Here is a 25,157-nt window from a genome sequence, read left to right as displayed (position 1 = left end):
GTTCCAGTTTTCATGATGTCAATGGAGCATCCAACACAAAATATTTTCAGGGTCAAGCAACATATATAAAATACATCTTTAGAATCATTTCTCTAGGGTAAGAGAGTGCTTCAATAGTGTCATTCCATTATTTTCAACAGTGTATCTAAAATATCATAGTAAGATATTAAGAGTTTCTCTGCCCTGTTTCTAATATCTGAAGATTTATCTAGGATAAGAAACAAATTCAAAAGAAACTTTTCTTACCATGGACAACGCTCTCAAGTACTTTTCAAAAAGCCCTAGAATATTGCAGACAATGAACCTGACTACCTCATTTCATTAAGCCCAATGAGAGAACAGTGGGAAAGGCAAATGATAATAAAGACTATAATTTCAAGAAAATGTATAAAGGCAACATTCAAAATTTTAAAGCACATTTGCTATATTTATGCATATTTTTTTGTCTACCTAAAATTCTGACTCTCTTTTCCATCAGGTAAGTGTGTATTTTCCTAGGACAACCATTTGCCCACAGCAAAATGAACCTCATATGCTACAATTTAACATCTGTTCAAAGATGAAGTTAACTGTTGATCTCATAGAATTATCCCACTCTTACTATTTCATTTTTCTTGGACACAATCATTGCATAGACCAGCTCTGCACATATGTGATGGAGAATCTTTGGAGAATAACATAGTCTCTCTTCATTTGTTTTATTATGTGTCTTCAGTATTATTCTTGATGATTTATTTGTTTATGTGAACCTAAGAAAATGATTATCATGCTTAAATCTATCTATCTATATCTGTATGCATAGAACATAATACTTTATCAAAAGCAAACAAGTTTATCCTATAACCAGCTATCCCACTCTTGGTACTTACCCAAAAGAACTAAAATCAGCACACTATAGTGATACATACATACCAATATTTATAGCAGTGCAATGCACAATAGCCAAGTTATGGAACCAGCCTCAGTGCCTGTCAACAAACAAATGGGTAAGCAAAATGTAGTGTATATAAACAATGGAGTTTTACTAAGCTATGAAGAAGAATGAAATTATATCACTTAAAGGTTAATGAATGTAACTGGGGAAAAGCATGCTAAGTGGAATAATCCAGATGCAGAAAGTCAAGGGTTGAATTTTTTTCTCACATGAATTAGAGAGAAAAAAGGAATTATTTAAAAGAGAGGAAATCTCATGAATATAGAAGGGAGAACAGTAGAGTGGAGGAAGAAGATTGTGGGGGAAAGAGAAGAGAATGGAAAAATGGAGGAACTGTGAAATGAGGTGGACCAAATTATACTATGTGTAGGTATAAATACATTACAATGAATTCTACTTTTATATATAAAATAATCCACCAATAAAAAAAAAAAAACAGAAAATAAATAGAGGGAAGACCAGTAGAGTAGAGAAAGTGTATTGGGAAGAGAAGAGCAGAAAAAAAGGGGAAGTACTAGGAATTGAAATGGAGAAATTATGTTATATACATTTATAAATATGCCAAAATAAATCTCACTATTATGTATAACTATAATGTACTAATAAAACATTTTAAAAATTTGAAAGACAGAATAGGTCCAAAGTTATTGAATAGGTCCAAAGTTATTGGACCTATAGATAATAAATGGAGTTCATAGTTCATTTATTTGTTTTTGTTTTGTTTCTCTATTTTCATAATTTTTTATTTATTGCTGTAGGTAATGATGGGATTTGTTGTTACCTATTTGTACACTTTACAAATTTGTAAATTTGGCCAACATCATTCCCCAAGCCAAAGCTCAGTTCTTTAGCAATAAAGTCTAGAGTTCTTTGAACTATACCAGAATTATTACAACTTGTTTTCCCACCAAAACTTCCCACAAGCTGAACTTTTTTGCTTTGAATAATGAAGAATCAACTAATCCATTCTTTCAAATATTTATATGCATATAAATCTCCTGAGGATCTTTTTAATACAAATTCTCTTTTAATAGGTCCTGAGCATGGTCTGTGAATCTGCATTTCTGATAAATTTCCAGGCTGTGGTGAAGTAGCTGGTATGGGGTCACATTTTGGATTGCAAAATGTTAGTTTAACTACTGTAATTTCTTTTGGCAGATTATCCAAGTGTGTCTGATTTCCATAACTTTTCTTGTTTTATTATAAGGACTGGATTAAAAACTTGGCAAATGACTAATTTGCCATTCTTTTGCATTTTCCAGCAAACAGTAGGGCTACATCTTGCTGTTCATTATAGTTCACAAAATAAATACTGTTGAAACACAAATATCTCAGAACCAGGATAAACTTTTTGTGGTGCTACTATAATCTGTCCAGCATTCCTGATAGCCTATCTCATGAACAATCCTCTTCAGAGTCAAGAAAAAATAGGAAAAGTGGAAGCCATTATGTCTTCCATCAAATAGATCAAAATTCAGCAAGGGAAATCGAAAAGACTCATGGAACAATTTGATATAGGATGATTCAATCATGTGGCCCAGGTGACTATTACAAGTTTTACCAACAAGTTAATGAGAACCAAGTCAAGAGAGAATTCCAAAAGACTTTCAGACTCAGGTCAGATCTACAAATACAGAAAAAATAAAATAAAATAAAATGAGGTAGACTGGGGACAAAAGGAGGAAATGGAATGTCCCCGAAAGGAAAAGAGGTTGAGCAATGTCTAAGAGTGGAAGTGTCACAGTGCCCCTTTTCACACAGAAACTTGCTGTATGAAAAGCAGGCACTGAAAAGGAACATGAGGAAGGTATACATAAGGGTCCGAAGGTCAGGCAGAAAAACTGGCACTTCTCTTTAGAGGAAAGGGCCCATTATTAGAAGAAAAAAAGAAAGTACAAAGTGAGTGTTTAGACACGGTGACTTTCACTGTCCTGACACCACACAATGGAATTTATAAGGTTTTTGACCAGATAAGTGAAACGAAGATGTTCAGATTAAATACCAGTAATTCCCTCCTGCCACATACACACAAAAATCATCTTTCATAATCACCACCAGTTTTCAAGTTAACCAGGTCAACTTTCACTCGAACACTCAGTTCATCATGTGATAAAAGGTGGGAAAACTTCTCAGAAGTGCATATTGTGGTGAAAGCACAGGTCAAACTAGACAGAGAAGTTCTCTAGAAATTATGTAAAGAACACCAAGTAGAAATTTTCATTTTTGGAAAGAAGCACACATGAAAAAATATGGAATTTATAACCGAGAGATGAAAAAATTGAGCCTCAAATCAACTTTTATTTATATTCTTTCAACTGAAGATCAAAATGATCCTCAAAATTTTAAATGAAAAAAAAATTCACTGAAATAATTTAGGTCCCAGACTCCTATGTCTCACACACCTTAGTTCACTTGCCCAACATGACGTGACAAAAGAATAAACAGAAGCAAAATCAAAAGGCCATTTTCATTCAACTACTTCCGTGACTAACAGGCAGCATTCAACTCTACACAGAAAACCTGTATCAATAACAGAATGGTTGGTGGGTACCACAAATGAATTGAGATCATAAAGGTAGAACTTAACTGTACTCAGTTAACAATATTAAGAGAGAATAGTTAGGTATCAAGGACTTAATTTTTAATCATAGGAAGGTTCCAGGCTGTGGGAATGATCACATTCCTCGGAACATGACATTGGCCGTGAAATCACTCACCCTACACTACTTGTTAGAATGAATTAATATCCTACTGAAGGGGGGATCATACATTTGTCAGGAGATGCTGTAGAGGAGGGACATGAGCACTCTCACCAGCCCACCATGAATGCAAAAGGAAGAGGACAGCAAGACACTGACCTACCAGGAATGGTGGCAATGCTCCAGATCCAGCCCTTCTGGAGTCCAGGACTAGGGAACCTGTTGACTACCCCTTCCAGACAAATGTAACTACAATGCTAAGCCACTTCTGCACCTGCTTTCTGCCATCCCCTCCCGGGCAGAAACTCCCTCTTGGTTGAGTCCACCTTGAGCCAGGCCTAACTTGCTGCCTTTGGTGGTCCTCTCCTCCCAGCAGTTTAACTTGGTTACCATGTATTTTGGGAGACAAGAGATGTGGGAAGCAGCTCATCTTTCTTGCTTATCCCTGTACAGCTATGACCAAACACAGTCATTGTACATTCAGATGAGTTTTGACTGAATTGTGGGAGGTTTTCATTCTAGATTATCTAATTAGTTACCAGTCCAGTGTTTGTGGATTCAAGTTCAAGACAACTTAATATGCCCAAATGTTCATTTGCAGTAAGCTTTCCATTTAACAAGTGATGCTCAATGCCTTACATGTGGAAGAGTAAACATTGGTAATGCAATCATTATTATAATTGTTCCCCAATACCCAAAGCAATTTAAAGTTGGAGCAAGAGATGTGTGGAATGGATAAACTTCCAATGAATAGTCACACTGTCTCACATTCCCAATTAAGAGTGGTGCTGAGAATATAGGCTGAACTGAAGCTCAACATGGGCATAACATACACCAGTTCTTGTTACTTTTGATAACAGGGAATGTTCAACAAACCAAAGTTTATGAAATGTGAGAGATCATTAGTTTAAAAGATTGACTACTAAGGCAAGGTTGATTCAAAGAGCTTAATAATTCAAATAATAATTATATAACTGAAAAAATTATCTAGATATTATGAGTGAAAATAATCAGGTACACTATGAATTCAATGTAACATTGTTTACCTTTTAGCTTACTTTCTCTTCATTCTTCATGATAAATTAATTTCATGCAGAATGCAATTTTCTTTAAAAGTGTGGGATGAATAGTTTGGGGCATAAATTCAGATAAATAGAGAGCATATTATTGACTTCAAATGTTTTAGTCAAGTCTACTAAGGCATAGTGTGAATATTAATACTCAGATAATGGTTTAGTAACTTACCATTAGATGCCATGTTTTACTGTAAAATAACAGAATTCTAAAAAAAGACAATGTACTTGAGAAAACTAGAATAGTATTATATTTACAAGATAATGATTTAGTAACTTAACATTAGATGCCATATTTTACTGTAAAATTACAGAACTCTAAAAATATGACAATGTACTTAAGAAAACAAGAATAGTATTATATTTGCACAGATACAAACATGCACAAATACAAACACATACCAACAAGCACACCACAATCCATAGTGTGTGTATGATATATACAGTGGATATGTGTCCAGGTTATTTTTCACTATAATAGTTTACTTGAACCATATTCTAAAAAGAACAAATATGATAAAATTATGTCCCCAAGTAATCATTAGCATTTGATTTCATAAGAATTAAGAACAGTCTTCCTCATGCATCAGAGGAACTAGATAATGATATAATGATGCATGAACTTTTATCAATTCTCAGATGATAGCTAATGGAACAGTAGTATAGTCTGAAAATATAGGCCTCATGTAACAGAATAGGACTCCTGTTTAGAGTGTAACTTCTGAGACGCCTTAATTTATGAACCTGGAGAGAGATTATCAAAGTGGGGCATGTTCACGTCTTATCATAAAACTTCCCTTCTGAATTCAGGAAAGGACTAGGACCAACAATCGGAGACTTTGTCCTCTCTTTGAAAGTGGCCTATTGGGGACATAAGATGAGAGGGCATGGAGGTCTTCAACCAATGCAACAAACTATGAAAAAAAACATGTGTCCCTTTCTTCTTTCTAGAGATGAAAATATATCTCCAAATTGTTCCATTTGTTATTAGAAAAATCAGAGATTAAAAGCAGTTATGATCTGTTTTCAGAAAGTCTGCAGAAAAGCTATAGGTGGCTACAGGATTACATTGGTCCATTATCCTTGCTTCCAGGTGGATAACCATGAATCTTTTTTTTTTTTTTTTTTTTTTACATAATGGAGTACAAGGTTTATTGATAAGACTTCAGAGTCTACATTGCAACTAGGCTTTAAAAATGCACCATTTGTCCATTTGAGGCATAGTATCAACGCATAGTATTTACAATTATCTGAAAATGCTATTTAAATATTTCTCCTTTTTCTACTTACATATGTATATGATGAAGAACATGATTCATATACTCCAACTGAAACAACATATCCTACATATCAGGACAAACAAGGGGCACTACATTATAGATAATTATGAATCTTGATTGAGAGAGATACTTGTTTTGGATTTGGACTTGCATACCCAGCAAGTCAAGTAATTAGTACTGCAAATATCAGGACCTGGTGCAAGAGTATTATTTTAATTTGGATATTGGTTATATAATTAAGGCCTTGCACCCCTGCATGTCATATTTAATAATGAGTTTCAAAGTAGCACAAGCAATAGATTTATATCAATTTCTATTCCACAAAATTGCAGACTAATGAAAATTTAAATGGATATTTGAAAGTCCTTCTAACAAAACTAGAAGGTGTTAAGAGACTCAAGGGATAGCTTTCACAATTGAATGAAGAGTGTTAAAACCTGACATAGAAGGAATTAAAGGGATATAAGCCTTGGATATATTGTTGACATGTAGGACAGGATAGGGAGAAAATGACAGAAATGAAATAGGTAGGCATGCATAGAAAATTCTCTATTCCTATTTTTTTTTCTTTCCATGATCTTATATTTGTGGGACATTTGTTGCATTTATAAGGTCCAAAAGATTGATCAGTTGATGAACATGATAACACAAGAGTATGAATATTACTACTGCTTAAATTTCTAAAAGAATGATTATATGGATCATTCTTTGTTCTCTGCTTTTTAAAGCAGGATTAAAGGTTTCCAGTTTTTTCCAACTTGCTGGATGATGCTGGTCACTGTGTTTGTACCTACCCAACTCTACTTCAAGTAACTGAGAATAATAAAGGGCTCAATATTGGCCACAGGTGCTACCAACTTTGGGGGTCGGTTTTCTGGTTGAACATAACGGTCCTACTCCGGGAGGATAATCCAGAAAAATGAAAAATGAAAAGAAAGGGAAACAAGTGCTGAGAGGAATGCAGCCTATGAGAACTTCTTGGCATGCTCAAACCAATATATTTGGAGGTTACTAGTATGTATATGGTAGTCTCTTGAGGAAATCAACATTTGGGGTCTATGCCATATATTCAAATTCTACTCAAGGAACAAGCAGTAATGGCAACAACATGATTGGTGTATGAGCTAACAGTGACAGAAATATTCTAAAAGACAATTTCTCTATATTTGCCTGGGAGGTAAAAATAAAACTTCAGAATTCCTTTAGTCCTGAAATTTCTTCCTGTGCTGGGACCATGTCCTTTATCTTTATTAAATTTTCACATGAGTACACACACTGAAGTTGCAAGTAATCTGTAAAGATTCAACTCTGGGCAAGTGTTTTATTTAAAAATATGACCTCTCTTGGAATTTAGAACAATCAATCAACTTATGGCCTGCATTATCTTACAGGAACTTTTTAGTAGAATGAGAAATGATGGATTTCACATGTCACTTGTGCCAGTCTGGTAGACCCCAGTCCTCAGCACCGCTGTCCTATCACTTCAATGGTGAAATGTCATTTGTACCCAAGTTCAAGTGTTTTGGAGGGTGTATTCTCATGATTATAATATGAATGGTGGCCATTGGGTTGTTGCCACTGAGGGTATTTCCACACAATTTAATATCTTGAGCATAGTAATTATGCCTGGATTTGCCTCAAAATAATCTTGAGATAAAAATAAATGGGCACAGGTAATAATAAAAGAAGATTGACCATGTATTGATAATTATTTAAGCTGTATAACAGGTATATGGTGTTTTAATTATTTAAATTAATTATTTTAATTATTTAAATTATTCTTGCTCTTCTATAAAATATTTTTAAAGGAACATTTCTAAAAGAATTTTAGAGAAAAATATTAAATCAATACCTTTATACTTATAAAGATAATATACATATGATAACATATATGAAATAATATAGACACATAAATATGTATGAATATAAGAAGAATTACAATTAACATGTTAAATAAATGCTTGTAATGGTATTTAGAATAGGTAATATGACCTTTATAGGGGTAAGGTTGCCAGAAATATAAATGTTCATATCCTCTGGCCTATTCTTTTAACTTCTTAGAGTTTATACCATAAAAACTTGTACATTAAAAAAAAAAACCCAAGCCAGTTGTGGTGGCACCTGCCTGCAATCCCCAGTACCCAAAAACACATTTACAAATTTTAAAAAAGTAAGTGCTTATACTCCATCACTGATAAGTCAAAATAAAAAATGATGAATATATGACTAGCAGTAAATAGCAGAAGCATTAAAAGTGATATCTTTGGGAGATGGCTAAAATTGGAGCACTTTGCTTTCTTCTTATTGATTTTTTTTTTTAGAAATTAGAAATTTAATACACTTAAAGTCTGTTAGAGTTTTTCTGATTTTCCAAAGAGTGCAATTTGTTATCCAATTTGTTGGTTTTCTGATCATTGATCAACATGAGCTCATTTGTCTATATCAAAGCTAGATACATCCACTAATACTTATCTGTGGTATTATGCCAGAAGGTGATGAGTTCAATCTCATAGAAGCATGCACGTAAGATGCTGATTATCTTGGTATTGTGGGGGAAATTAAGGTTAGGTGCTAAGGGGTTGGCTAAAACGGTAGAAATAATATTTTATAGGCCAAAACCTATAAAGAGATCAAACAGTAGAAGGAGTTAGCCAAGGATCAGACGTAAATGTAGGCTATATGCAAGGGATGGAGGAGAGGCAACCGATGTTCAAATGCTGTCAGCCACACGGTCTCCTTCAGGTCTTGTTGGATCAACACCAGTGTGATCCAAGAGGAGACAGACAAGCTGTAGGTGCTCTACAGTGACAATATCCACTTATGTGGGATCAGTCACAGCACAGCAGTATTTGAGCACGTAGGTAGAAGTTGACCCACCTGCAAGAAGAGGATTGGCCGAAAAAGTGAAGATCTGAGTTGAAGAGCGGGGATGGAGTTGTAACTCTAATAAAAATGACAAAAAGGAAACTTGAGTAGGAAAATGAAGTCAAAACCCAGCTATCTTTATGAACTAAGAGGCCATGGAAAATCTGGATGGTACAGTCCAACTTTAGCCTATGCTCCAAATTGGAATTCTAACAAATAATATGCCCAAAACAAAAATATCATTGTAGATTTACCAAGGAGTTTCCCCTCATTGGAAAATAAAAAGAATTTATTTCTTTCTCCAATCACTAACTAACTGTTCATCACTCTGTGAGCTTGTGAGAACACCTCAGGCAGATTTGAAATGCTTCTGTTTATTTTCTGTGTAGAATACCCACCCTCCTCTCTCTTCTAGACTAGCTTACTCTGCAAGTCTGCATCCTCAAGAACTCTTCAGTCCTCCATTCCTCAAGTCAGACACCAGACTCTCCTTCCTTCGAAAGTTCTCAAAATCTTAAGAGGATTTTTTCAGCCTACTCACTGAAATGGAAATGGGAAAAGTTTCTCTCCACTCATTGGGACTATAGTGAAATGCTTCCCAACATTCATTTTACACTTCCTTATTTCTTCTCCTGGATGGATGGATCTACACTTTATAGATATGGAAGGAGTGGCAAGGATGGTGTGATTTCTACTAATAGTGTAAATTTTGCAGGGAGATGTCTGATTAACAATTATTAGCTAGAGTAAAGAGATGCTCAGTACTAATCTTTAGTTCTTAATATGGTTTTATTTTCAATTTTGAAATTTCAGGGAAGTAGGTTACTGGTACTATGCTAGTTGTTTTCTTTAACTTATTGAAACATTAAGTGACACTAACGATTATATTTTCTTTCTTTATTACAGGTAAGAAAACCAGGACATAGAGAAAAATGAATAGTTTATCCAAATCCTTTAGGTAGTTTGGGGAATTAGAGAATTTGTGCTCTTGTCTCCTGTTTCCAAAACTTCTGTGTGCCTGTTCTCCAATGACCTGTGCAGTCCAAGAACACTCACTTCAGACTTTGCTAAGGATCAGATTCAATGGAATTCACTGTGTTTGTGAGATCTGGATCACGGCATGTTAGAAAGTGAGTTTGTAGCATATTGTATTTCTCAACCATTCTTGCTGAGCAAAGCTAGTGAAAACAGAGAATAAAGTATTTCTTCCTAGGTTTCTACCAAAATATTCTCCTGTATTTACCCAAGAGTCCATCTTTATGCCTCTTACAAAAGACTTGTATTTCTGATGTTTATTGAATAGGTTTTTGGTTCAGCATATATTTTATAGCAGCTTTAACATCCTTGTTCCTCAAGCTATAGATGATAGGATTCATCATGGGGGTCACTACCCCATAAAATAAAGAAATGAGCTTGTCTGAAGTTTGCAATTTGTCTTCCCCGATCAGGTCTTGGGACTTGGGTTTTGCATACATAAAGAAGATGGTACCATAGAAAATGATCACCACAGTCAGATGAGCTGAGCAGGTAGAAAAGGCCTTGCGTCTCCCTGTGGCTGACTTCATTCTCAAGATGGTGTAGAGGATGAACATGTAGGAGAAGAAAATGACCAGCAGTGGGAGAACCAGGAAGGCCATATTTGATATCGACATGGTAATAATATTGAGGGATATATCAGCACAAGCCAGCTTGAGGACAGCTAAGATCTCACATGTAAAATGGTTGATAATGTTCTTCCCACAGAAAGGCAGTTGCATGGCAAGAGATGTTTGCACAGCTGAATTGATTCCACCAGACAGCCATGATACAGAGGCCATCAGTGTACACACCCCCTTGCTCATGATGATGGGGTACCTCAGAGGGTTACAGATGGCCACATAGCGATCAAAAGCCATCATGCCAAGAAGTAAACATTCTGTGGATCCCATTGCAAATCCAAAGAACATCTGTACTGCACATCCAGAGAAGGAAATATTCCTTTTCTTTGAGATTAAGCTGACCAAAGTTGAAGGAACAGAAGAAGATGTATAGCAGATATCCAGGAAGGAGAGGTTGCTCAGGAAGAAGTACATGGGAGTGTGAAGACGGGAATCAAAGATGCTTGCTATTATCAGAACACCATTGCCAGTTAGAATCACTAGGTACATAATGAGAATCAGAGCAAAGTAAATGAGTTCTATGTTTGGATATCCAGAAAGACCCAGAAGAAGAAATTCTGACATAAATGTCAGGTTAATTTTATCTTTTTCACTCATTTTCAGGACATCAAGGATGACCTAACATAATATACATACACTGCCAAGAAACAAATTGCAATGTACATAAACAATCATTTTTTCAGAATGTTAGGCATTCTTTCCTAAAGCTCTGACGTTATTTTCAATACACATTACTAGAAAACAAAGAAATTGCAAATAGTGTAAATAACCTCATCCCATTGCCAATATTTGAATATTTACCCATGAACAGATACACATACAGAAGTAATCCTTCCAATTGTTGAAATATCTTCCTAAGTTGATATTTCTATGATCCCTGGCTAAGTAACACCTATAAGCCTGATTTCCTCATGTCATTTGACCCAGTGACAAAGCAGTAGAGTGAACAGGACTGGAATTTTTATTCAGTGATAAACAAAGTGGTCAAAATTTTGCAATGGTTTTGATTTTTTAAATATATTTTTTGTGCCCAATACTTCGTATCTTATATTAATCAATTTTATTCCATATTTTATCAATATTCTATCAAAATAAACTAAATAGCATAAACTGAAATTTAACATCTGATTAAAAGTGGCTAGAGTTGGACCCACATCTCTGTCAACTCTTGGTATCTTGTTCAACTCTTCCTATGACATGAGCATTGTATAGACCAGTTCCACATGAATGTGATGGAGAATCTTTGGAAAACATACATAGTCTTTTCACATATTTTATTCTGCAGATTCAGAGTTTGAAAATTTGCTTAAGGCAACCTAAAAAATAGTAAGAATGTTTAAATATTTTATATTAATATGTGTGCATCTGTATTATCATCAAAATGCTTTACAAAGTACAATATTCTTTATATTATCCCCATTTTTTGCAAACGTAAAAGATTGGACTTAACCAAGATTAACAAGATAGGAAATAACTGAGTTTGAAGCTGCACTTTAACTCTAAGTACTGTTTTGTGAATTCACTAATTTTAATACTGGGAATATTGAAAGTCTTCAGATTACATTTTAGTGCTCAGGCCAAGTCCTCAGATCTGAATTTCTCATAAGTGCCCCAGGTGATGCTTATACAATTGGAACCCAAAGCACTTAAGTAGCAAGGTTTAAACCTACACTGAGTTTGCAGTTCATCTTGATGTTCCTAATTCAAACCAATTTTGTGGAGGGTTTGTTAAAGGGATCAGCATAGCAACCTGGAAAAATTCAGGAACATAATTGTTTTGTGTTTAAAGAAAACTCCAGATTGACACATTTTAAATACTCAAAAATACTGAAAGACAGTTTTAGGGTGAATAAACTTATTCCAAACTATTATAAAATTTTAGTATATCATTAACAGCTTACCTTGAAAGCTGTTCCAAGTACAATAAAGACAAATAAATTAAGTATTGCCATTAAAAATTTCACCAATTAGAAATATAGAAAAAGTACATAGGAAATATGTTATAGATATATTTACATGCTATACCTTGGGTTAAATCATACATTTTCCCAGAAGAAGAAATTATGGAAAACTAATCCTTATATTTCAACAACAGAGAATGGTCAGAGAACCATAGAAAAACTGGGGCCACAAAAACTAACTGTAATCATTCAACAGTACCCAGAGAAAGACCCAATGACACTACTCTAGTTCTGTAGGAATTCTTATGATAAATCAGAATTCTCAAGTGGGGTTCAGAAATTAGCCAGGGGATACATTGGATGAGGGGCATGAGAACTTTGATCAGTCCAGTCACAAATGCCAAAAGAAGACAGCAAGACAATGACAAGCACACAGAGATGTTCCAGGTCAGGTGGGGTTCAGACTTGGGAAGCCTGTTGTCTTCCCCTTCCAGACAAACTTAATAGCAATGCATCTTAAGCTAATGGAACAGCTCCACTTGCCACCAGCTCTGAGCATTCCCTCCCAGAGTTGGAAAGCCTTGCCAATTCAAACCTATCTCTAGCAAGGCCTGTCTTGCTGCCCATGACTTTAAATTGGCCTCCTTATTTATTAGGAGATAACAAGAGGAAAAGGGAAGCACTGCCTATCTTGCTTATCTATCTACCCAACTCTAACAAGTGGCTACACACATTAGATGGGTTTTGACTGAATGAAGGTTTATTAACACTTGAGCAATTTCCCTGTGTGGTACTTGTGGATTCCAATTTGGGGCAACTTAATAATGTCCAAATTGTTCACTTGCAAAAGGTTTAATCATCTTTCCCTCAGTACTAACAAGTTGCCATATTATGTGTATAATCACCAGTTTATATACGGCAAATACATGGGGGTCACTGGACTATGTATGACGTGGGTCTAGCCTAATGGAACAGTGCCTCAGACTGGACTCAGTCTTTGGTTTGAAGTTCCTTGTCATCTATAACCTCAATTTTCTCATTTGTATATTATTGATAAAAATTCCTACCTTAATTTTCTTATAGGAATACAGTGATGAAACAATAAGATAGTATATGAAGATTGATTTAAGGGTTAAAAAATATTATACAAATAAAAATATAATAATAATTTGCAGTTACATGTGGCAAAAATAAATTGGTGCCTGCCTGTATTGCTTTGGGTTATTTATACTACAGATGCATATTGACTAATAACTTTTATTATAGATTGAGTTTGGTTGAGTTTAGTTATGGTAAAGCTTCTGGTATTCAGGACTCACCTTTATCATGATAAATTATTTCCACCTCCTATAGGAACCAGGGACTTTTTTCATAGTTTTTATGTCAGCAGTCTGAATTAAAGTCAGATTCAATAAACCATGCTTGATACCATAGAGGCAGTGGAGTAAATATTTATTATGCAACAGTTATTATAATTGTTCCCCAATTCCCAAAACAATTTAAAGTTGGAGTGAAGGATCTGTGGAATGAAGAAACTTCTGATGCGTTAGGGACACTATCCAAAACACCCAATTAAGTCTCGAATTGTGAATATATTGTGACTGAACTAAAACTCAAAAATAACATTCCTCTGCCCTTTAACTTTTGGAAACAGGGCAGATGTTTATCAAAGACACTTTGTGAAATATGTGAGCTTTCTTGTTTAAAATATATCTACCAAAGCAAAGTTCATTCAAAAAGTTTAATAATCTAAACTACAATTACCAAAATGTAATGCAATTATTTGGGAAAAAATCTAGATATTAAGAATGAAATAAAGCAAGTTTATCACTGTGAATTAAATGTATTATCATTTAATTTTTACCTTATTTCATCTGTATTCTTTTTTTCCGTATTTTAATTAGTGTATTAAATAATACACAATAGTGGGATTCATTGCTACATACTCAGAGACCCTGCACCAAATAGAAGAAAAAGTAGGCCCAAATCTCCATCATGTTGACTTTGGATCAGACTTTCTTAACAAGATTCCTAGAACACAAGAAATGAAAGCAAGAATCAATAAATGGGATGGATTCAAATTAAAAAGTGTTTTCTCAGCAAGGGAAACAATCAATAATGTGAAAAGAGAGCCTACAGAGTGGAAGAAAATCTTTTCCACATGCACTTCAGATAGAGCACTAATCTCCAAAATTTATAAAGAACTTAAAAAAACTTTACATCAAAAATACAGAGAACCTAATCAATAAATGGGCCAAGGAACTGGGCAGACACTTCACAGAAGAAGATATATAAGTGATCAACACTTGTTCAACATCTCTAGTAATTAGAGAAACGCAAACTAAAACAACTCTAAGATTTCATCTCACTCCATTAGAATGGCTATTATCAAGAACACAAGCAATAAGTGTTGGTGTGGATGTGGGGAAAAAGGCACACTCATACATTGCTGGTAGAGTTGCAAATTGGTGCTGCTATTCTGGAAAGCAGTATGGGTTTCCTTAGAAAACATGGGATGGAACCACCATTTGACCCAGCTATCCCACTCTTCAGTTTATACCCAAAGGACTTAAAATCAGCATACTATAATAACACAGCCACATCAATGTTTATAGCAGCTCAATTCACAATAGCTGTATTGTGGAACCAACCTAGATGCCCTTCAACAGATGAATGGATAAAGAAACTGTGGTATATATACACAATGGAATATTATTCAGTCATTTTTATTCTTTTTGAATGCCATCACCAGCCTTTTTGGGAATGAAAAGAAACACAAACTATACAACAAATAAACCCGTGTGACAAAAGTGAACCTATATGTTAAGACCATAAAAGTTTTTTTTTTTTTTTAATCCAGAATGAATAGTCTGGCTATAAGTTCAGATAAGTAGATAGCACATTATTGAATTAAAGTGTTTTAGGAAAGTCTATTAAGCTATAGTGTACATATACTGAAATTCATCATAAAATGTTGGGGTTCTGAGAAATAACAATTTGCTAAACAAATCAGGATCAGTACTTAGGCATGCACATAGATACAAATACAAACTAGAAAACATAATATATGGGCATTAAAATACAAAAGAGGACATGTCAGCATTGTATTTTATATTTAAAGTCAGAGAATCTTAAAGTCGGGAAATTCTGTAGAAATGATGCAGCAGTGTTTTTCTTTTTATAGATGTGTAAGCAAAGGCATGAAGTAATAAAATGATGTTCCAAAGATACACACTAGTACTTGAATAACTAACAATTATGAAATCCCAGTGGTCAAGATTACAAGTATAGAAACTCTTTCAACTATCTTTGCAACCTGTATATAAATCTAAAATATCCCAAAAATCAAGATAATTCAAGTCAATACTAATTAAAATAATGCCTAGAATTTTTTGTTTCAATTTAATATCATAGAAGTTTTAAGCTGAAAAACAGAACAGAAACCAATTAAGATTTCACTTTCTCTATGTGAGAAAACTGAGATATAAGTTGATGAAAGCATGTCCAAATTCATGATGTCTTTGTTAATATTTTAATTAGTAACAACTATGAAATCTAATATTTTAGGTGACCAATCCCTTTAAAATGTATTTTTAAACAACTTTTGTTTTTGGAAATCGGGATTTATTTATTCTAAGAACTGAGAATTTCTTCTAGTGTCCTATTTACTAAATTAATTTGGTCAAAAATATATGCCCTGGGCTGGAGTTGTGACTCAGTAGTAGAGTACTAGCCTAGCATAGGTAAGGCACTGGGTTCAATTCTCAGCACCACATATAAATAAAAGTCTATCAACAACTAAAAAAAATAGTTTAAAAAAATTTTTTAAATATGTATGTATGTATGTGTATGTGTGTGTGTGTGTGTGTGTATATATATATATATATATATATATATGTGCCAAATACCACTATGTACAAACCCTTCAATGTGCACTGTAGATACAATGTCCAATTGAGCATTTTACAAGGAACTTAGGACAGGGAAAAGTCATGTTAAATCTACATAATATATAATGGTCACATTATTTACATAAAAATAGTACTTCTTACAAAACTCTTAAGGTGGAAAGGTAAATTAAAGGGAATAAGAAACCATTAATAACACACTTCTCAGTGAATGTGGTTTAAGTAAAATTTCAGAAAATTTCATTGTTTTAAATTTTTAAATGGTTTGTTTATTCACGCATTATAATTATACCTAATAGTGGGATTCATTGTGCCATATTTGTACATGCACATAATTTGATCAAGGTCATTTCTCTGTGCCTTCCCTTTCCCTCCCCACCTCCTCTTCCAATCTACTTGCTCTGCTCTATTTATCTTCCTTCTATTATTGTTATTGTGATGTAACTAATCCAGTGTGTGTGTGTGTGTGTGTGTGTGTGTGTGTGTGTGTGAGAGAGAGAGAGATTTATTGTGGCATATTTGTTCATGGCCATAGCATTGCTTGTAGACTTCATTCCCCAGTAGTTTCTCATGCCTTCCCTTTCTCCTCTTCCCTCCCTCTAAATTCCTTTCCTCTATTCTATTGGTCTCCCTTCTATTTTTCTGAGATCCACTTTTATTAATTCTTTTTCTCCTCTCTCTCTCTCTAACTTCTACATATGAGAAGAAAATATTTGATCCTTGACTTTCTGAGTTTGGCTTAATTCACTTAGCTTAAGGTTCTTTGTTCCATCCATATATTCACAAGTAACATAATCTCATTCTTCTTTATGGCTGAGTAAAACTCCTTTGTATGTACCCCTATGTATATATTCCTATGTATGTACCCCCTATTTTCTTTATCCATTCATCTGTTGACAGACACCTAGGTGGGTTCCATAACTTGGCCATTGTGAATTGTGTTGCTATACATATTGGTATTCATGCATCTCTGTGGTATGCTGATTTTAGGTCTTCTGAATAGATACTAGAAAATGGGATGGCTGAGTCATGCAGTGGTTCCATTCCTGATCTTTTGAGGGATCTCTCTATACTCTTTTCTAAACCAGTTGTACTAATTTTCAGTCCCACCAACAATGCATATCTTTTCCCACACATCCTCAATAGCAATTGTTGTTATTTGTATTCTTGATGATTATCATTATAACTGGAGTGAGATGGAATTGACGTAGTTTGCTTTGTATCTCGCTGCTAAGGACGTTGAACATTTTTTCACATATTTGCAACATCTCCTTAACTTTAATGGCATAGGTTTACATTAAGATTTTTAGAATCAAAATTGATACATAAAATACAGCCTTAATAAACATCTTCATTAATAAAAGAATAAAAGTAAATAAAACTTAGTGGTATATTTTTCTTCTCCATACTGAGAATAACATGTTTTTTAAAAACTAAGTATCTATATAAATATGTAATTTAAAAAATATATATACGTATATATAATTCTAGCAGCTCTGGAGACTGAGGCAGGAGGATAGCAAGTTCAAAGCCTCAGCAAAAGCAAACACTAAGCAACTCAGTGAGACCCTGTTTCTAAATAAAATACAAAATAGGGCTAGGGATGTGGCTCAGTGGTCGATTGCCCCTGAGTTCAATCCCAGGTATCCAAAAATAAATAAAGAAATAAAGAAATAAGATATTATATTTATCTACTTTTCACCATTTTTAAATACTATTTTTATCTTCATTCCTTATGCATTATTTCTTTCATAGTAATACCTAACAGAATCTTGAAGTTCATAAAACATATTTATGTCTGCTATTGAATATTAGCAACATTTCTGAACATGATCTGCAAAAGAAGGAAATTGCTACACTCTCTTTCCTCAAGATTTGAACATATGGGATAAACAAACCTATAAAGTAATGACTGTATTATGATTTGACGAGTAATTGAAAATGATGTATGATATAATAGAATTGTGTTTCTATAGTAATTTCTTCTTCTCCACTTTAATGTGCCTAGTAATTCTAAAAGGTCACAAAAAAGTTCATTAGCGAGTAATGTTTAATAAGGCACTTCAACATACAACTGCAAAACTGCATATTCTCATATTGGGGTATGATAGATAAGACTTACAATATTGCTATCATCACCTTTCCAATCTATCTTCTCATTAGTTCCCTGAAACACTACTAGCTTCATTTTCTCCAAAATGCAACAGTATCTCAATTCAGACATTAAAATAATTTCTGTCCTCATTTTAATTTGAGTCTGTTTTTTTTTTCTTTCTTAGTAAAATTGAGTGGAGTTTTAAAAGCCATCTCACCATTGCTTTAATTTGAAGTAAATCATCTAAGCAATGTTTTTCCAATAGTGTATTTTAAATTGAATATTAATAAAGAGCTAGATTAATTTTTTGTAACTTAATCTTCAAATCAAACACCAGCTGTAGTGGTAAGTTATAAAGAACAGAGATTCAAAACAAAATTCAGGGGGAAAGAGAATATAAAGAGAGATGATACAAGTAGTACTTAAGAGTGGTTGAATCTACATCATGTATAACCATAGAAATGAAATAATGTACCCCATTTGTGTACGATGAATCAAAATGAAGTTGGTAAACAATAAAAAAATTAATAAACTTTTAAAAATTATTAATAAAATACTAGAAAACCAAAACAAACACACACAAAAAAAGGAATGGTTTAACTGGTATCAAAGCCAAGGAAGCTGGGAGTTCACCAATCTGATTTGGTGCTATATTAATCAAGCAAGCAAAGAAATTGGAAACTCTATCCCAATCCAACTCATTCTATAAAACTAATCAAAATATGCAGTTGGTCTTTTTATTATGTTACATTAGCTATAAAATATTGGAGACTGGTAAAGAAACTCAACTTTGCCGTGAAATGAAGAGCTACCTGAGAGTGTTAATTGTGTATTTACCTCCATGAACACTGGGAAACTGGGGAATGATGCCTAGTCAAGAAAAGAATGAAATGTCCTTGCTTGTAATTAATAATGTGCTATTTAAAGACAAACTCTGCTGGAGGCACACTGTTCTAGCTTGTTTATGATAATGATTTGCATATAGCTTTTTTACATGCCATATTTTAAATACAGGGACAGGGTAGTAAAAAAGATCTCTTGTCAAACTTGAGCCTTGTCTCTCCAGAAACCAAACCATTTTGATACTTATCTTGGTATTTGACAATCCAAAGATGAAGTGTATCCTGTGAGAATGAGAAAGAGCCCTGGGAACCACTACAGGAAGTTTTTGGCCTTCTCTAGTATGGCTTCTATCTCATATGATGAGATGTTGCATCTTTTACCTTTATTAAAACCTAGGTGACTATACCCAGTGGAGTCTCAATTACTCAAACTGGTATCAAAACCTGTATAACTGTTGCAGGTGGCAATAGGAGGATAACTAAAACAATCCTCATCTCCACAATGTAAATGAGGGATAAGGCTTTATTCAGAAGAATGAAAGGTAAATTGTAGTGGGGTGGAGGAGAAACCATTAATAACATGGTTTTATTAATATATTAAAAAACATTAATAATATATAGCTCCCAGGCCACCAGTTATTTGATATCACTGTAGCTCTTCACCATTGAGAAAAGGAAAGACATATATCAGTGGAATTTGTATCTAATAGATCTAAAACCAGAGAAAAGAACTAAATAGATTAACAGAAGTTCAGATGGATAGAAGTTAAGCCAATTTGTTACCTTGACTATTTTGGGATGCTTTACCAAAAATGAAAGTAACAGAACAACCCCAAGTCCACAATGTCATGACTGAATAGCCTATCTGCAATGAGGAAGGACAAGGCATTAAAGGGGAGTTAGGAAAATATTTCTTTGATTACAGTGTGACCTCCATTTAACCCATAGTCACCACCAAGACCATGTAGGTTGTAAGAGGTGAAAATTGAGAGACATTAGAGAGGCAGGGATATTATTCAAAGAGTTATGTCATATTGTAGATGAGCATCATCAATTTCCAGCTAACCTAATATTAACTTGGAGTTTATGCACTAGTATACAGGGAACTTTTTCCATTACCTTCAAAACTACTCAGTAGAAAGACTTGTTACAGACTTACTCAGGTTCCTCAATTAACTACAACCTTAAAAAATGGAGGTAGATAGACAAATTTCAAATATGATGAGGTGGATAAAGATGGAATTACACAAAGTATACCTCAAAGGTGGAACAGTCAAATTTCACCTTTAGAGACTAAATATAATGGTCTTCTGAAGCTCCAAAGATATTGATAATGCAAACAAATTTGGATCAATTATATAATGACACTGAAGTGTCCCCTAATATTATGCTTCTGACACAGGTAATAAAACTGCTCAGGCCATTTAATGAACTGATTTGAGAGGAAGGTAGAGTGGAAGAACAAGACTACATAGATCTACTAGCTTTCAACTTTTCAAAATGTGATTTAATGATGGGGAGGGGAGTGTATTAGGATTATTTAGTCCATTAGGATTATTAAGTGAAAGTGGTTTAATTTAAACTCCAATGCTGGCTTCCTCAAATGATTTCAAAAGGATTCCTCCTCTTCAACTTTTTGAGAAAATTTATAATAGATTGGCATTAATTCTTCCTTAAATGGTTGGTAGAATCCCACTGAAGCCATTAGGACCTAGGCTTTTCTTTTGAGGGATGTAAAAGTAAGTCTCAAAGTAAGAATTTAAAAATGAAAGCTCTGTATGTATGTTGTATCACCTCTACCAGAAATTGTTTCTGGATATGTATCATATATCTGAATGGAGGACACTTTATTTAGCCAAATCATTGGGTCATTCAAATCTTCTGGTTATTCTTTTCTAATAAGGATAAGCAACATGGGAACCTTAAGCACTACCTGAACACACTCGAGTTCAGAATGTGCAAAACCCAGAGTACATCAAGGAACTCTTACTTAAGTTAAGATGTGTGTATTAGTACCCATGATTTTCTTGTGTAATAATCCAGTACAACCTGTAACCCATGGATTTTGGAGGTTCATCATTGACTACAGAGTACTAAATAATGTGGTCACTGAGCCATGACCGTTAAGGCATTAACAATTTAAGATGTGTTAACAAGCTAGGAATACTGTTATTTTATGATCTATTTAAATAGTATATTCTTTATTTCTATTCCAGAAGAAATTCAAATCCAGTATGATTGGATTCTAATGCATAATTACTATGCTCCCAGAAGACATTTAAATTATCCTGTTTATTGCCACATTCTGTTGAGGTGGCACACTTATGCAATTGTAAATTACTGTTCATTATTCTGATGATATAATGCTGATATCTTAATCTAAATATTTAAAACTGAATTACAAGTGATGATAAATAATATAACCACCAGAGGAACCACTGATTAAACTTGCTAAAATACAGTGACAAGCAAACAACAATATTTTTTAGGAATTTTTTGGTCTATTATTATTTCTTCCTTTATCAATCAAAAATAAGGTATTGTTCTATGGCCTCCGAATCAAAACAAGAGGACACTTAATTGATCAGGCTGATTGATTTGTGGAGAAACCACATGTCATATCAAGAAATGTTTTTACTCTCTATTTATGAAGCTGCCAGGAGATGGGGAAAAGCCAAATTTGAGTGGAGCTCTGAATAGCGGCAGGTACTCTTGGAGATTCAAAGAATATTCAAATGTATTGCCCAGGAGATGAAATTCTAATTCTCAAATATAATTAGAAGTGTCCACAACACGTAATCACACTGATGGGAGCTTTTGACCAAATCCCATTACTGTTATCCTGGGAATACCACTGGTATTTTTCATAGACAATTATTGGAAGAAACCTCCAGTTTTATGCCTTCTGGAAGACAATAGTTGGTCAATTGAGCATTAAGTTAGGTTTCTTCTATGATGGAAGTATGGAAAATTACTTTGGAACTGAAATATGCAGTGGATGAGGCAGGTTTATATGTTGGCTTTTCTGACTCTATTCCATATGACTAGGAATAGATAAAGGGGTATTGCATTGATTTATGTTGCTGCCAGTTTCATGGGTCATTCCCCTTGCTAAGCTTAATAGTCCAACCTCAAGGAAAATGATCTGGATGAAAATTAATGAAAAATGAAAAGAAGGGAGAGTGAAGAGGTAGCTCAGTGGTAAAGCACTTGCCTAGCATTTGTAAGTCCTGGATTTGATCACAGTACCACAAAATTAATTAATTGATTAATTTTAAAAAATTAAAAGCTTGCCAGGCATGGTAGCATGTATCTGTAGTCCAAACACTCACTCGGAAGACTGAAGTTGGAGGATCCCTTCAGCCCGGGAGGGATCTTAATGATGCATGCCTGGGAAACATAGCAAGACCCCATCACAAAAGGAGGAAGAAAAGGAGGAGGAGAAGGAATAGGAAGAGGAGGAGGAGGAAGAGGAGGAGGAAAGAAGGAAGGCAGGCAAGCAAAGAGAAGAGAGAGAAGGGAAAGGGGAAGGAGAAGGAAGGGAGGGAGGGAAGGAGGAAATGAAAAGAGGAGTAATTATCTGGTGATTTAGAAAGGGGCAAAAGTCAATCTTACAAAGTGAAGCTTATATTAACTTGGTACCCAGGAAAAGTTGATAACAAAAACATATTCCTCTTAGATGCCTTTAAAGATGCTAGCCACAAAGGTATAGTTGTTTTCCTGCAGAAAACCCCTTTTTTTGTTTAAAACTGAAGGTCAAAATGTCATGTAATATAACACACCTAAAATCTTGTTATTGCACTAACAAAGAGGGCAATAACCAAGGTAACTAATACTTGGTGAACTAAAACCATGGTTAGGTTAGGGTAACTTACTGGGATTACGTAACTACCACTGATAGGACAACTGTTCGATGAGGGATTCTGTGGGAAGCTCTTTGGCATGTCAAACTAAAGTGTGTTTGGAGGTATGATAGTATCTTGGAAAAATCAAAATTGGAGTCCAAAATGTGTACTCATGTAGTTTCTCTTGTGCTGGGCTGGCTCATATGCGGGGTAAGGGCGCAGAGTGTCAAGACCCAGACTCTGGGAGTTGGTTGGAAGCAGGCTTGTGGGAAGCAGCCTGCAAACTCGTTCATTGAAGAAACAGGTATACATTTTATAGGTTTCTTGCACAATCACAATGTGCCACGGGGGATCAGACCTCCAGGCTCCTATCCAGTTTCCCTTGGTAACACTGAGCAAACTTGGGACAGTTGTTTACTTTCCTAGTTAGCTGAAGCGGAACACTCCTCCCTGAAAGTTTTCCTTACACACTTGAGACATTCGCTGCTGCCAGCCGAGAACTAGGATTTCTCCCAACATACTCAAACTCTACTTTAGCAATATGGCATTAATGACAACAAGAAGTTTGTGTATAAGACAACTTAAACCAAAACATTCTAAAAGGGACTTGAACATACATCTGTAAGCCTTGGGATGAGTCAACTTATTGGCCAATTTGCCCATATTAGCTGCTTAAAACAGTTGTTGGCAAAATAAAAGAAAGATCAGGGAAGTAGAAGGGGATTGAGGGGGAGGGAGGATAGACAGGATAAGGAAAAACAGTGGAATGAATCTGACCTAACTTTCCAGTGTACATGTATGAATATGCTACAGTGAATATCGTTATGTTTATCCACAAGACACTATTTTTTTAAAAAATGTAAATAAATAGAAGGAGGATAAAAAAGAGGAAAGGAAACAGGAGGATGGAGGAGGGGGATTCGAGGATAAGTACTGAGGACTTAGTTGGAACAAACTACAAGCATTTATAATTATGTCAAAATAAATCCTAATGTTATGTATAATGAATATGAACTAATAAAAAATAAATGATATAGGAATGTTGATTCATTAGGATGGGAAATAATGACAATTGACCTGGACATATAGCAGAGGTTTAGAAAAAAATGAAACAAATTAATTTAACAGATAGGAATATAACATGCTATGGCAGAAGGATGGGAAAGATGCACACTGACTCCAGAGGGTATTTACCACCTCTGCTTTTCCAGGTGAAAAAGGACTTAATTCATAAAGAATGGCATGCTTACTATAGATCAGCCTTAAAGTCTTCAAATATCGTGGTAATGTGTATAGCAATATATTCCTTATTAGAATTTTATCAGCACAAAATTGTACCAATTATAGGATATAATGAGTTCTGACAACATTCTCCCTAGAGTTTTGAAAAGTTTTTAGTTTTCCATGTTTATGTTCCTAACTTTAATTTGTTGCAAACATTAGACCCCTCCCTATCTTTTCCAAGAAAGAATTTAAATTGCCTTCCTATGCTAATAGCTAGTCCTTTGGAGGATATTTCTGGAGCTCAGAATGTACAGAAATATTTACATCGCCACAAAGGTCTCAAGAAACTATGGACCATCTTACACCATTTCCTTTTTTTTCTGAGATTGAACTAGAATTCTGGGCGTGTAAATTAGAATATTTTAGACAGCCTCATCTGTTGGTATTACCTGAAGGATAAACTACAGGTAAGTGGAAACTTGAAGAAAATAATAGGATCACACTGTTCACTAATTCTCATTGAACCCCCTCACTGGATTATCCTGCCAATTGTCATATAAAATGGAGAGCATTTCTTAAGGCTACAAAGCAAAATAGCTGTTAAGGAAGACAACCAATCTCAAACCAAAGTAAAGAAACCATTCCTCAGACTCAGAGGGACAGAAGCCATCTTCTTGTTTTGCAAATACTCTTCCTCAAGTTATGGACATCAATTGTATATGGCTTAAATTTTTCATCTATTGAGTTTTCATTAGTGTCAAAGAGATTTACATTATATTTTAGACCATCCTCCAAGTACCATTCACAACAAAATTCTTAGGTATGAATTGCCC

General features: G+C 34.5%; 1 protein-coding gene across 1 annotated transcript; it reads right to left on the bottom strand.

The window, feature by feature from the left end:
* Positions 1-10,143: 10,143 nt before the first annotated feature.
* Positions 10,144-19,256, bottom strand: LOC124964605 (olfactory receptor 13C3). The gene is made up of 2 exons (XM_047525113.1): positions 19,226-19,256; positions 10,144-11,066 (listed from the first exon to the last, which is right to left on the bottom strand). The coding sequence occupies exons 1-2, from the start codon at positions 19,254-19,256 to the stop codon at positions 10,144-10,146; spliced, it is 954 nt and encodes a 317-aa protein (XP_047381069.1).
* Between the last annotated feature and the right edge of the window lie 5,901 nt (positions 19,257-25,157).

This window comes from Sciurus carolinensis, chromosome 14, assembly GCF_902686445.1.
Source record: "Sciurus carolinensis chromosome 14, mSciCar1.2, whole genome shotgun sequence".
Classification (NCBI taxonomy): Eukaryota; Metazoa; Chordata; class Mammalia; order Rodentia; family Sciuridae; genus Sciurus; species Sciurus carolinensis.
This window is presented reverse-complemented; position numbering and strand designations above follow the sequence as displayed.